A 15,000-nucleotide genomic window follows, 5' to 3' on the forward strand; every position below is an offset into this window, starting at 1 on the left:
TGTTCTGTGTTGCTCTTTGCAAGTATGGATCTAATGCACATTTAGACAAAGTACTGTTTGGTGAAGAAAACAGTACAAAAAGTGTTTACTGTAGGTCTATTTCGAGGAAAAATTATAAGTTGTAGTTCAATAAAATTTGTCTTGCCTAGGTGTTTACTGTAGGTCTTACATGTCAATGACAGTTACATGTTGGGAGGAATGAATACATTATTTTTTATTCAGTACATTTTGTCTTTTCACAGTTTTTTTCTGATACCAGAAAACCGAGAAAGAAATGCAGCAGACATAGCAACAATGCTCATTTTGAGAACTAGATTTTGCATTTTGTTGTCCAGTGTGTAATGATTGATTGAAATCTGATTTGATGACAGGATGTGTTGTTTGAAGGCAAGATTTGCTTTTGCTGCATGTTTTAAGTGTTATAAGAGAGTAACAGCCTTTTGCAAGCCAAATGTGTCATTTTGGCTAGAGTGCTTTTGTTCAGACACGGGTGTTAACTGTTTTGAGCAGGGGCGTCGCCAGCCGATTTTACCGGGGCTTCAGCCCGGGGTAAATTAAGCTCAGCCCGGGTAGCCAAAATTGTTATTTAACTTTTTTATTTCGTTGTGCGTTCTATCCCTCGTAGCCTGTTAGAACAAGGCATCCCGAACACTAAACTCTGACAAGGAGAAACAGAACGGGCTGGGCTGGGCTGGGCGGGGCGGGGTTGGGCTGGGGTGGGTGGAGAGCGGCAGAGGGTCGCTTGGCGTTCTTGTCTGAGATCAGTGGATCTGTGCTCTCAACTGCTGTCAACTCACTGGGTGGTTCAGCATCATAGGTTGCAGTACGTTGAGACAGCAGACGTGACAAGGCCAGCAAAAAAACAATTGAAACTGTTTGGCTTTTTCAATTCATGGAATTCATGTTTGCAAACTGAAATATAAGCTTAGTCCTGTCCGACCGACTCCATAAAGGCCAGCTATTAGTGTTGTTTACCTATCCTATCGCTAGCTGGCTAGCAAGCTATCATTAGTAAACACTAACTGTACGTACACACCGCCGCCGACTTGAGCTTCCAAAGAAGCTCTGGTCACCCTGTCAAGGACACTTGTCAAAAAAGTACAGGGAAGCTTTGGACGCTTTGGCCGCTCTGACGTGACAGCATTTTACGTTCCATCATGTTAGTGTAAAGTATCTTAATTGTTTGCTGGTCGTTGGTCGCGGAACCGCGTCATCTCATTACCATAAAGTTGACTGACTTTCAACTTTCTGCTCGACGCTCAAGTCGCTCAAGACGCCCAAAACGCGACGCCGATGGTTTTGCCGCTTCTGGCAGCTGACGACTCGTGTCCATTATCGTGTCAAAGCCCACCGCGCCGCACATAGCCCACCGCGCCGCACATGGCCAACCGCGCCGCACATAGCCCACCGCGCCGCACATAGCCCACCGCGCCGCACATAACCCACCGCGCCGCACATAGCCCACCGCGCCGCACATAGCCCACCGCGCCGCACATAGCCCATTCATTTCCAATGGAGAGCGGCAAGGCGTGGTTTATGCTTCCGCAATGCACCTTGGGAAGGCGGCGCGGCCATTCGAACAGAGGCGGCGCGTCAAGAAGTTGGGCTCGGCTGAACTTTATGCAAATGAGAGCGGTTAACGCGAGGCGGTTAGCCAATGAAAGTACATCTTCGGTAAACAAGTTCTGTCCTTTGCTCTAGTCTTCCGGTCCGGAACAATAGCCTGCCAGAAATATTTGATCCACCTGATAATCGTGTTGGTTTTATGAAAATATATTAAGCTATATAGTGGCGAAGCCGTTAAGTTTAGAACAAGTTCGCCACTTCACCCTATCAAAAAGACCTTGTTGGCGACTTGAACCAAGACAGAATGTGCTTTGGAGGAACATGTCAGTGGTATTTGTGAGTGTTTCAATAGAATATGTTAACAGTAGTAGGCTACCTCCACTTTAGTAGCCTACGTTAGCTGGCATTGTGTAATTACATCAAATAAAACGTTACACCATACACTTGAGCCTATACACGCCCACAAGCGGCGACGGGAGAGAGGCGTCTGCAAGCGTCTACGCGCCGCAATAGAGGACACGTGCCGTAAGAGAAGCAGGCTTCCATTGTAAATGAATGACTTCCTGACTCTTTGGAAGCTCAAGTCGGCGGCGGTGTGTACGTACAGTAAACAGGAGTCAAAATTAACTTTTTGAAATGTGAATATCTACCAGTCACTGACAAATGAAGTGGCGAAATTCACCCGCCAGTCAATAGGTAATCCGTATTTTCTGTCTGAAGTCTACTAGCCAACTTAAATATTTACCCGCAAAGTCTTTTTTTTTTTTTTTTGAGCCTTGCTAGTAGGCTAAGCAAGCATTAGGCAACTGCAAGGCATTTCAGTTCTCGTTTTGAGAGAAAGAGAGATTTATTACACTCAGCACTAAATAACTAAATTTAGCCAGAAGGGCTAAATGCTTCCCCCCGTTGTTGAACATTTAGTACTGATGTTCTGAGGAGCAGACAAGGATGTTACACTCTCTAACATAGCAAGAAATTGCAGTTTTGGTACACACCACCGCCGACTTGAGCTACCAAAGAAGCTCTGGTCGCCCTGTCAAGGACACGTCAAAAAAGTACAGGGAAGCTGTTGCAGTTTTGATACACAGTAGGCCTGCAATGTAGGACTTTTTCGTAAGGGAGATGGTTATTGGGCAGCCGTGGCCTACTGGTTAGCACTCTGGACTTGTAACCGGAGTGTTGCCGGTTCGAAACCTCGACCAGTAGGCACGGCTGAAGTGTCCTTGAGCAAGGCACCTAACCCCTCACTGCTCCCCGAGCGCCGCTGTGGTTGCAGGCAGCTCACTGCGCCGGGATTAGTGTGTGCTTCACCTCACTGTGTGCTGTGTTTCACTAATTCACGGATTGGGTTAAATGCAGAGACCAAATTTCCCTCACGGGATCAAAAGAGTATATATACTTATACTTATACTTTTAACAGTGACCAACTATAAACCATTAAATATCTAGAGGGGGAGACAGCTTTTATTCACCCTGAAATGAGCCATTTAACCATCATAGTGATTACAAAGCTGATGACATAAACATAAAACAGCATTAAAAAACCCAAGTTTCATGGGAATGAACATGTTCCATGGGAATGGGTTTAAATGTCCACTGAAATGTATGCAAATGCCCTATGCATAAGCAAAGCATTTGTAATTAGAGCTGAAAATTGCAATCTCAAAAGTTCTTTGTATCCTGCAATGTAGTATATTTTTGTTGGTTTGCCACACACTGATCTGATTCCATGATTTTGTAGAGGTTAGCAGCAAAGATGGGCTACGAACAGAGGAGGAGGAGTCAGCAGCAGGAGCAGATAGGCCTATTATGACAGCAAAACAGCAAGTTATGACAGCAAAACAGCAAGTTATTAGAAGGACAAGAACAGTCGAACTGAAAAAAACAGCAAGTGATGCCAAAGACTAGTGCAGGGAGATAGTGTGAGAAAGACAGAGAAACACCAGTATGATGAACCATAAGCAACTGATAAGACCACAGAGAGTGATGAAGAAGAGAACAGCTATGATAAGGACAACAGAAAACAATAGCAAGAGGTGATTATGATCCGTTCTCTCTCTCTCTCTCTCTCTCTCTCTCTCTCTCTCTCTCTCTCTCTCTCTGTGTGTGTGTGTGTGCAATCCCATTTTAACATCAAACATGTTACTGTCTTTTTGGTAGATCTCTGGCGTAGATCAAACAACAAAAGAGCAGTCAGGTGATGGAGAGAGAAGGGAGCTCAACAGAAGGAGGTGCTGAACATTTGCTTAATGATACATTACATGCAACCTCACACTTAAACGTGTATGTACCTAGTAATTCAATAATAAATAATTTGGGCAGTCTAATGTAGTCTGTTGTCTACTATAATAACACCTTTTATGTACTGTATATATATAAAAAAATCCTCAGCTAATCTTTACATTTACATCCGGTCCAGCCGGGCTAAGCCCAGGTTGTCCTTAAAGTCTAGAAACGCCCCTGGTTTTGAGAATGTGATGTCAAGAGTTGACACAAGTATCAAAACGATCGAGAAAAACTGTTAAGTTCCGTTACTTTTTTCTTTTTTTTCAAATTGATTGGTGAGTCACCATGTGTCAGCATCAGCAGACTAATCTTCACTGTAACATGTGTGTGTCTGTGTGTGTATGTGTGTGTGTGCATGTGTGTGCGTGTGTGGTTATCCTAATGGTTGTGTGTGTGTGTGTGTGTGTGTGCATGTGTGTGTGTGCGTGTGTGTGTGTGTGTGTGTATGTGCGTGGTTATCCTAATGATTGTGTGTGTGTGTGTGTGTGTGTGTGTGTGTGTGTGTGTGTGTGTGTGTGTGTGGTTATCCTAATGTGTGTGTGTGTGTGGTTATCCTAATGTGTGTGTGTGTGTGTGTGTGGTTATACTAATGTGTGTGTGTGTGTGTGTGTGTGGTTATCCTAATGATTGTGTGTGTGTGATTATCCTAATGTTTGTGTGTGTGTGTGTGTGTGTTCTGCAGCCTGGCGATCGGCTCCATCCATGGCCATGCGTCGTGTCGCGGTGAGCTGAGTGTGGTCTGGGTGGACGCTCACGCTGATATCAACACTCCCCTGACCAGCACCACTGGCAACATCCACGGCCAGCCCATGTCCTACCTCATCCACGAACTGCACTCAAAGGTGTGTGTGTGTGTGTGTGCACTGCCTCAATTGCAAATAGCTCTTGATATAAGCTTCTCCTGTTGTTCACTTTGTGTGTGTGTGTGTGTGTGTGTGTGTGTGTGTGTGCGTGCACTGCCTCAATTGTAAATAGCTCTTGATATAAGCTTCTCCTGTTGATCACTTTGTGTGTGTGTGTGTGTGTGTGTGTGTATATAAAGATGTTTTACTTTCTCCAAACTGCCCACTCTTTGACCTGGAGAGGTCGTTTTCATCAACTGTCCTGCTCTAACCCTCCTCCTTAGCTGGTCTGTCCATTTCAGGACTGGGGCATGTGCTGTCCATTTCAGGCAGTTTTAATAACCTCTCTTCCGTAGGCCAGAGATTTAACAGCTCTGCTGGCGTAGTGCTTTCTGACTAACACCACTGACATTCAGCTGCTCTTGTTATATTTCTTCCTATTTTGTCTGGACTGTGTCCATTTGCAGTTACTAGTGTCCTTGTTACTGTGTTGGTGATTTTCCACACTTTACCCGGATTTCCAATTAAGACACGAGATGTCGTATGCTTTCCTTCGCTATTTAAGGAAAACAAATACTTCTTTGCTGTCGCCTAGCTGCTCAGGTCATTGTGTTCTCTTGCCTGAGCTTGTCGTCAGTGACCATCCAGGTGGCGTGCCACTGGTCCGCTGCGTCCACTTCCTGGTCCGCTGCGTCCACTTCCTGGTCCGCTGTGTCCACTTCCTGGTCGTTTACTGGTCTGTCCGTTTGCTCTCCGCCGCCAGATCCCAGCCCTTCCGAGCTTCTCCTGGCTCAAGCCGTGCGTCCGCGCCAAAGACCTCGTCTACATCGGCCTGAGAGACGTGGACCCTGGAGAGCAGTGAGTACACACAGGCTTCATGGACAAACTATGTGTGTGTGTGTGTATTGTGCATTATATTGATGTAGGTTTCACTACACAGGCTTCACTGACATTTATGATGTATGAAGGTTACATTTGTACTTGGATATTCTGCCCACAGACTATATTCAGATACTCAAATGATCAACTATCTGTTGATTTGGGTTGGATTTGGTTAAGGGGATGCTCAGTCATTTTACATGCTGAACTTGAATCTTAATAGATGATCTGTTAAGTGTCTGTGTGCGGACTATCCAGGTGAACTGTTACCCATATTAAGCATGACCATTCATAAATAGATTATTACTATCAAATGCTTTTAAATGCGCTCTAAGCGATGCTAGGTAAGTAGGCATTTAACTTGGTTTTGCTCAGTCAAATTTCTATCATTTGAAAAGGAGAGGGGATTTAAATGAAATCTATTTTCAATACAATGATCACAGAGTAAGTGGCATGGGCTGTCATAAGGACACAAATGTCAAACTTTCCCATGAGCACCCAGTGTATAGTGGTTTGGCCAAAACATTTGGATAATATGTTGACTTGCTATGCTTTACTGAGGCAATTAAGGGAAATACAGACAGCCTGAAACCAGACTGCCTGAAGCTGGGGAGGGGAAACACTACTGGTTTCCAAAACATTACGACTTGCTGATGGTGCACGCTCACAAATTTGACATCTTATATTGACACTTTTTACTGTGTGGTTGCAACAAAGAGAGTCGCTTTAACTGTGTTCCATCCACATCGTCATCTTGGCTTGGGAGTGAACTGAAATAAAAGTTAAATCCAGTGGCTACTGCTTGATTGTGGTCTGAGTGGTCAGGCAGTTAAATTCGGCAACATTTCCCTCAGGAGCCTGTTTCAGGGACAGCCGTGGAACTTTCAGGGAAATAGATCAATTCCTCAGGGCTGGGACTGAGTTGTTGCCTGACCCTGTGACGGGGCAGTGCGGTCGGGCAAGGTTAGATGGAGGCTATAGGCATAGATATTAGAAAGCTAGATACTGCATTGGGCTCCAGCACGTACGTAATGGCATAGATATTAGGAAGCTAGATACTGCATTGGGCTCCAGCACGTACGTAATGGCATAGATATTAGAAAGCTAGATACTGCATTGGGCTCCAGCACGTACGTAATGGCATAGATATTAGAAAGCTAGATACTGCATTGGGCTCCAGCACGTACGTAATGGCATAGATATTAGAAAGCTAGATACTGCATTGGGCTCCAGCACGTACGTAATGCCATAGATATTAGAAAGCTAGATACTGCATTGGGCTCCAGCACGTACGTAATGGCATAGATATTAGAAAGCTAGATACCACATTTGGCTCCAAAACGTACGTAAATAGCGGCGCCATCTTGGTGGGGGCAGCAATCACTGGAGGCCAATGGAGGAGCATGTGACTCTGACTGGACATCAGACAGGTGTCTGTGATTGCCGGCAAGTGTTGCCCATAGACAATAAACGTGTTTGCCCCCACCAATATGGTGACTGTGTTTACGATGCCACCTAATAGAACTCGACGGCCAATGCGGTTTTTAGCTTTCTAATATCTATGGCTATAGGACTTTCATGAATTTCATTTCCTGTTTCAGTTACATCCTGAAGGACCTCAACATCAAGATGTTCTCCATGACCGAACTGGATCGGTTGGGAATTGCCAAGGTCATGGAGCAGACGTGCGATCACCTCTTCTCTAAGTAAGACTGTCTTAATCATGCTAATCCTTTTACTTGTAAAAATGAGCTCATACTCAGGGCCCATAATCACAAAGCATTTTATCTTATCTCTAAGAGTACTCCTAAATCCTAAAAATGTAACTATTAGTTTTCTCCTAAAACCTATTTACAAAGCTGCTGAGATCCACTTTTAGTAAGGAAAAATGACAATTCCTAAGATAAGATAAAAGCTCCGTTGCTATACGGCATTTCAGAATGTTTGTAAACAATAGGCTCCAAGATCCTTCCGGGTGGCAGAACGCAAGCGGCTTCCACTGACCTTACATAGTTAAAACATTGTTGTTGATCAAAGTTGAAACAATAACGAAAACGTGTTGTGTTTGGGGTTGTGCCGCCAGATATACAGCAAAAAGTGTAGGGTTTTTATCGATGTCCTTCAGAAAGAAAAAAAAATATCCAGCGGAACCTGTGGGTGAAGTTTAAAGCTAGTGGACGTCGTCAAAAGTAATGCTGCAGAGGAGATGGCAAGACTGCCTGGTGGCGGATAGCCACTTCTTACATCTGTATCCGATCCGAGCAACAAAAACCCGATCATAGACTTTTTATTTAGATAGCAGGGAAATACACCATCTAACAGATTGTAAGTCAAACAGCAACAGTCACTAAAATAACCACTCAATGGCAGGCTGAGGTTCATTTACACATTAGGCTATAGTAGGCTAGCCTAGGCTACTAGATAGATAGATAGATACTTTATTGATCCCTAGGGGAAATTCAGGGTCTCAGCAGCATACAACTATAACTATGCATTTAATTTAACGTTATTGCTATCTCCTTAGGGCCGTTTGCACAAAGCACCTTAAGTTTTGTCCCTTTAGTATCAACCACGGAGATTGTTTGCTAATTTGTGCTTGCTTTTCTGAGGATGCAGATGTTGGTCAATACGGGACTGTCCAAAAAATAGCAAGCTGTGTGCACATATTGTTGATAAAATCAGATAGTGAATGACGCATTACAAATCTGAGTAGCTAGGCCTATAACTAACTAATTAATTTTATGATGTTAGCTATAGTTATTAATGCACCTACTGTAGGCCTATCAATAGCTAATGTTAGCAATGAATAACTCAACTGGTAGGCTACGTTCAACGGACATAGTTGTAACTAGCTTGCTAAAGTTATGCCGTAGTCTGCAACCCAAGCTTATGATCTTATCTTACCTTAATAATTTTCGGTGACATTTATCCATTCATCAGTAAAGCCATATATAGACATGAATTGAACAATACTAGCTAGTTAGATATTATCCTGACTGTCATCAGGGCACCAAAATAAACATTTTTTTTTTTTTACGTTTTGCCTGGCGAACCGAACCTCGTGTGGTTATATAGGCTGCTAAGGTCGTTTGTGCAACGGAATTTCTTATAAGATAAGAAAATGAGAAAACCTTAAATACTTGAGGGAAAATGATAAGGAAACCGAAGTAGAATACTTAAATGTGTTTGTGCAGCCGATTTTATTTTAAGGGGGCCTTAAATCAGATTTTAAGGGAACCTGAACAAGGTGTTTTGTGCAACCGGCCAGTCTCTCATGTTATAACTATGTCTGAATATCCACCACGTCTGTTTTTGAATTAACTTAGCCTACCTGTTGAAATGTATTAGGCCTAGGCTACGGCCGACGGCGGGTTCCCCAAGCAATTTACCTCACGTAGCATTTTCATCATTCGCCTTTGATTTCGACTGACACTTCACTTCGTTCAAACTACGGGGTAGAGTGGACGCAGCATGGCTAGAGACACGTATGACTCATTGCATATTAATGAGACTTCCCATAACCGTATGAATATGAATGAGAAGTCCCGTAGCATCCCGCAAGACGAAAATCATTCATTCAAGCCATTTACTCTGTTTTCTTGATCGCTCTGCCCTGGTCAAATGACATGGAAGGGTTTGTTTACTAGTAGTGCCAATGGAGAATGCTTCAGCTTTTGCCACCCAGAAGAATGTATATTGGTATTGTGACGTCATGGTAAATTCTCGTATAGTTGACATCATTTCTCATGCACAAGCTTTTTTGCAGTGACCATGGTGATTGGCTGATGGAATACTAATGGAATACACTACAGATTGATGCAGTATCTTTGCAACGTTGTTTTAAATTAATCTGTGTGAAGACACATTTGCATAGGCAAGAAGCAATTTAATAGATTTACAATGAAACGCTACATTTAGTTCGAATCTTCACAGTGAATGGTTTTGGTTGTTGTTGGTGACGTTATTGCATCCCTTACAATGCACAATTACTCTGCCGTGACTGAGATCTCCAGTAAGTGCTTCTGCATGTGCATTTCAAAATATTGTGACGTGAAATGCTACATGCATCTGCTATGATTGTGAATAGGTCTTAGTGAGCTAGGAGTCCTAAAGGATAAGGAGTGTAATGACTGACACACCCATTATTTTTAGGAGTTTCTCCTAAATCCGCCAGTTAGGAGCTACTTTTAGCTTTAGGATTCTTTGTGAATAAGTCTCTTTAAAAGAAGAACCAGTTACCTGAATCGTTGATGATTTCATGTATTTCAACTGTACGTAATTAAATTGATCATTATGATTTAGCCAAACTTAATCTTTACTTTTGTCCCATGCTTAACATGGTGCAGATATTCCTGTAGTGTGTTCTCATTTTACCCAGTGAAATATGAATATATATGTAGACAACAATTGCCCGAAGACCAAAGACAACATTGACCTTTGACGTTACATTAGTTGACATTGGTTGTTTATCTTTGACCCCTGTGTGTGCATCTGTTATAGGGGGAAGAAGCCTATTCACCTGAGCTACGATATCGATGCACTGGACCCCTCCATCTCCCCCGCCACGGGCACACCTGTGAAGGGAGGACTGACCTACAGAGAGGGCATTTACATCACCGAGCTCATATGCCAGACAGGTAAGGGGTGACTACAGGTCATATGCCAGACAGGTAAGGGGTGACTACAGGTCATATGCCAGACAGGTAAGGGGCGTCTACAAGTCATATGTCAGACAGGTAAGGGGCGTCTACAGACAGGTAAGGGGCATCTACAGGTCATATGTCAGACAGGTAAGGGGCATCTACAGGTCATATGTTAGACAGGTAGGGGCGTCTACAGGTCATATGCCAGACAGGTGAGTGGCGTCTACAGGTCATACGTTAGGCAGGTGAGGTGTTTACAGGTCATACGTTAGGCAGGTGAGGTGTCTACAGGTCATACATTAGGCAGGTGAGGTGTCTACAAGTAATTCAGGCTAGCCTAGATTAATGTCCATCATGAAAAGCTAGGAAGAAGTTAATTGCGATTAATCAAACTTGAATTTTTAACCTGTTTTTTTTGCTGCTGCCCAAAACCCCTTGTGGAAGTTACTGGTCCTTGCAGCCTCTCTGTTCTGGCTGACTGGCTAACAAATGTCACCCCGATAGGCTACTTCTGGGTTTTCCATGTAGATGTTTCCATCCACAACCCTTACCTGATGAAGGTCTAAGACCGAAACATTGTGTAATTTCAAATAAAAAATAATTGCTTGCGGAATGGTCAGTGTGTGGGACTCTTAAGTTTCTATCCACAATCAGGAACATGGTCAACAATGGGTCTTGTTTTCACATGTTACATGACATATGTCACTTACATCTTTCTCAAAAACGTTTCACGTGGGACCACCAGTGGCCTATAATCACAACAGAAGGGGCAGCTGTGGCCCACTGGTTAGCACTCCGTACCTGTAACCGGAGGTGTGAATCTCTCATGTAAAAGACGATACAATTCACATCTAGATACATGGGCACGATTCGATACAAGAAAAGATACATGTTCATAAAAAACGATTCAGTACGATTCGATTCGATGCAATTCGATACAGTTCAAGAATGGAAAGCATTCTGAAAGATTTTTTATTATTTGCTCAAGGTGCACATTCATTTTATATTATCAATTATCATGGTTGTCAATTAGGCAAAAAAAAAAATGTGTGAATATGATGATCATATACTGTATTGAAATAATAATAGTCTACATTTCAGTCAGACACTGCAGCCAAATACAACCTAAAAATACATTTTTTAAGACTTATGTGTATCGGATTGTTTTCAAGGAGCTGTAACCTATTGTTGAGGTAAGACAGTACCGAAATAAAATAAAACAGTGCTTAGGACACTCTTGGCCTTTTCCTATAGCCTACAAGAATAAAGGCCTACATATCAATGAATTCTCTGGGCCTATTTTGTTCCAAAGGTAGACCTAATATGCAGAAACCACAAGTCTGAGTGAATATGAACAAAATAATAATAATTTGTGCATCGTTTTAGCAGCAAGGGACAAATTATTCTATAAAATTAAAGAAATCCCTTCATCAAATGTAAAGTAGGCTACTCTAACAGACTGTCGTTGCTGTTTAGGAATGCTATAGTAGGCCTAAGTGTTTAATTTCACGCTGGATTTTGAAAAACAAAAGAGTAAAAACTGTCAAACTGAGTGCGAGTTGTCACGTGCTTAAGTTGCAGTAGATGTATGGGTAATGAGGTCCTTTGACAACTTTGGGCAATGAATGTAGCCCAAAACGAACTGCATTATCCACAAATCCGTGCCACGTGTAGTTTTTAAAAACCGGAAGTGGGATGAACGCGCTGCTTGCAACGTAAATGAGTGTCTAAGCAAGCAGGCAAAAAGGTTGTGAATCGATTCGTAACAAGTAAATCGATATAACGACCGGTTCATTTCAGTTTTATTCCGATACGGTGCTTCACATATCGATGTAGCCGTATCTTACACGTTAAAAACGGATACCGATACGTATCGGTTAATCTTTACACCCCTAATACTTATGTACTTAGAAGCCGAAGAAATATTTGATATTAGTCAATAGACATTTGAACAACAAATATTGCCACCAAAGTGAAGAACCCAGTCTCAGAAAAGAGTGTGGAACCCTGAAGTGTGTGTGCGCGACCACTCACATTATACATTGTACAGCACAAGATGAATGTTTTCTTTAAGCAATGCTAAAACACCCAGCCCAACATTGTGATATGTTAAAATGGTACAGATGTATTAATTGCTTACGGACTCGTGTGTGTGTGTTTTTGTTAGTGTTTATTGCCGTAATAATAAGCTTGACTGGTAACGTAATAGCTTCTGCCTCAGGCATATCTTGGCTATACGCTGAATCTTGGATCCTGATTTTTATGCGCTGTTGCGCAGCATTAAATGCAGCAATTAGACATTTTCTCAGCACTTCCAGAGTCCCTAACTAAATGTCTTTTTAACATACAAACCTGTTTCTGTATGTGTGTGTGTCTGTGTGTATTATGACGTGTGTGTGTGTGTGTGTGCCCCTCAGGCCTGTTGTCCGCGGTGGATATGGTGGAAGTAAACCCCAAGCGCGGTCGCTCAGAAGCCGAGATCAACTCCACGGTCAGCTCGGCGGTGGACCTCATTCTGGGCTGCTTCGGACGTCGCCGAGAGGGCTCGCACCCCTCAGATTACATCATGCCCATGCCATGACACAGATACCCCACCTCACATCCTGTTTTTTAAACTCTGTGCTGAATGCTGAACTTTCTAGAGGGAAGTTTTATTTCATGTCATTTTCTAGGATGATGCTGTTTCCCTCCTGCTGTATGAGTAAATGAAAAGTGAGAGTGTGATTTCAAATGTACGACTCAAGCCTTCACTACGGGACGACCAATCCTGAGTTGAGCACACTCTCACACACACACACACACACACACACACACACACACACACACACAGACAGACAGACAGACAGACAGACAGACAGACAGCCAGACACACACACACACATCCTGTGAGAGGTAGAGGGATGACCAGTGTTGAGGCGGACTCACTTGTCACACTATGTCACTTCCCCTGTACGAGTTCCCCCAACGAGCTGCAGCAGTAGCCCTGATCACAAGAGACGCACTCTGCACCCACACAAACTGAGCATAGACTTTTTATTTCAGTAGAAAACATCTGTCCATTCATACACCCAAAAAATAGATATATAATCCACAGTCTGCGCTCCTCACAGATGAGCAGTCATCTTTAAAACACTTTTTTAAAAAACAAACAAACAAACAAAAACAAACCTAAAAACTAAAATAATACAGTGGCCTCGCGCCCCAGAGGTCACACACCCACACCACACACAGCAGGATGCAGGGGTAACAGAGCGTTAGAGGTCATGAGCGTGGGGTAAGAGGGTTGTTCGGGGCAACAGAAGGAGAAGGGTGGGGTATGGGGGGGTAAGAGAGGGGAGCAGGAGTGTGCTGCGGGGTAATTAATGGCTCGTGGGGCAGGTGAGACAGGCATCAGGCCTGAAGCAATAGAATCGGGTAGAAGAGTATTTGGGTGAATAACAATAGTAATCATAATGGGGCAGCAGCTACAACAGATAGATATGAGACACTGTCAGGCGTCGGAGGGTCCTGCTGTATATCCTTTGCATGGGTACTTAGTGCACAGTGTGTGTGGGTGTGTGTGTGTGTGTGTGTGTGGGGGGGGGGGCTGGGGGGTCAAACAAAGTTGAAAATCAATGGTACTGCACTTTGAGCAGTCTGGTTTGGAAGCAGAGTGATGGGGGGGGGGGGGGGAGAGAGAGAAAGATCCATAATGTACTTTTGGCTTCAAAGGGCCGTGTTTACAAGTGTCCTGAAGTGAACGACCTCAGGGCTGGTATAGAGTGATCCTAGAGGGAGGAGGGGGAAGAGAGGGGGGGATGGACAGAGAGAGAGAGGAGGGAAATATCTGACCTGTCACTAGAGCGCAGAGGGACTGTCTGTCACACTGCCAAACACCCCCCCCTCAAGTCCAGTAGATAATCACCCACTTAAGCTCCTGCAGTAATCTCTCCCACACACACACACACACACAGACACACACACACACACCGAAGACTAGTGTACCTGGAGGCCTTCAGCTAATCTGTTCAGTGTCAGCTGAGTCAGACACAGGTTCAGCACACTGGTCATCCGATGTGAGTGGGCGGGGATGACCTGAAGACTGGCATCTAGTTTAACATTTCTACACCAATACAAACAGTGCAAAGGCGGAGCTCCAACTAGGGGCCGTAGACCCCGAAGTGGACAGGTGTGGCGGCACATTCGTTAATTTAGGGGAGGGAGTTAGGAAAGGAAAAGGCTGTGGCATTTTTCACCACCATTCACCACAACTCAAGTAGAAGAAGGGTGGAGTAGAGAGAGAGAGGGAGAGAGAGAGAGTTCTGTAAAGAAGAGTATTAACTCCTGTAGAGTTAAGAGTGGAGTGTTGATTTCCACAGAATTCATAATAGGAGGAAGTTAACTTTCACTGAGTTATAGAGTAGAGTGTTAATTTCAATAGAGTTAAAAGTGTGGAGTGTTAATTTCCATAGAGTTAAAAGTGTGGAGTGTTAATTTCCATAGAGTTAAAAGTGTGGAGTGTTAATTTCCAAAGAGTTAAAAGCATGGAGTGTTAACTCCAGTAGAGTTAAAAAGAAGGGAGTGTTGTGTGGAGTTTGGTAAGACATGAATGTAGAAAATTAAAATTGAGGAGGTTGGTACAGAGACAGAGGCACTGAAACGACACACACACACACACACACGTGAACACACACACACACACGTGAACACACAAAAACAGACTCACACGTGTGCACATTCTCTCTCACACACACACACACTCCTGTCCAGGATAAAAATAAATGTGACAAATCACATGGTGGGGG

General features: G+C 43.5%; 2 protein-coding genes across 3 annotated transcripts in view; one reads left to right on the plus strand and one right to left on the minus strand.

Annotated features, from left to right (window-relative positions):
• arg1 (arginase 1) overlaps positions 1-12,947 on the plus strand; it is a 23,795-nt gene extending 10,848 nt beyond the window's left edge. Inside the window, exons 4-8 of the mRNA XM_076267015.1 lie at positions 4,535-4,694; positions 5,458-5,552; positions 7,175-7,279; positions 10,074-10,210; positions 12,634-12,947. Coding sequence (XP_076123130.1) covers positions 4,535-4,694; positions 5,458-5,552; positions 7,175-7,279; positions 10,074-10,210; positions 12,634-12,797 — 661 coding nt within the window. The 3' untranslated portion in view covers positions 12,798-12,947. The remainder of the gene's footprint in view (positions 1-4,534; positions 4,695-5,457; positions 5,553-7,174; positions 7,280-10,073; positions 10,211-12,633) is intronic.
• A 285-nt stretch (positions 12,948-13,232) lies between these two features.
• The window catches only part of p4ha1a (prolyl 4-hydroxylase, alpha polypeptide I a), a 33,346-nt gene continuing 31,578 nt past the window's right edge, over positions 13,233-15,000 (minus strand). For both annotated transcript variants that reach the window (XM_076267012.1, XM_076267011.1), the window contains exon 15: positions 13,233-15,000. This exon is cut by the window's right edge and continues 260 nt beyond it. The gene's annotated coding sequence lies outside the window, so the exon portion shown is untranslated.

The sequence above is a fragment of the Alosa pseudoharengus genome, unplaced genomic scaffold (assembly GCF_046254945.1).
Source record: "Alosa pseudoharengus isolate Yale_2024_CS ecotype anadromous, Long Island Sound unplaced genomic scaffold, YU_APseudo_1.1 YU_APseudo_1.1_scf_4, whole genome shotgun sequence".
NCBI classification, from domain to species: domain Eukaryota; kingdom Metazoa; phylum Chordata; class Actinopteri; order Clupeiformes; family Clupeidae; genus Alosa; species Alosa pseudoharengus.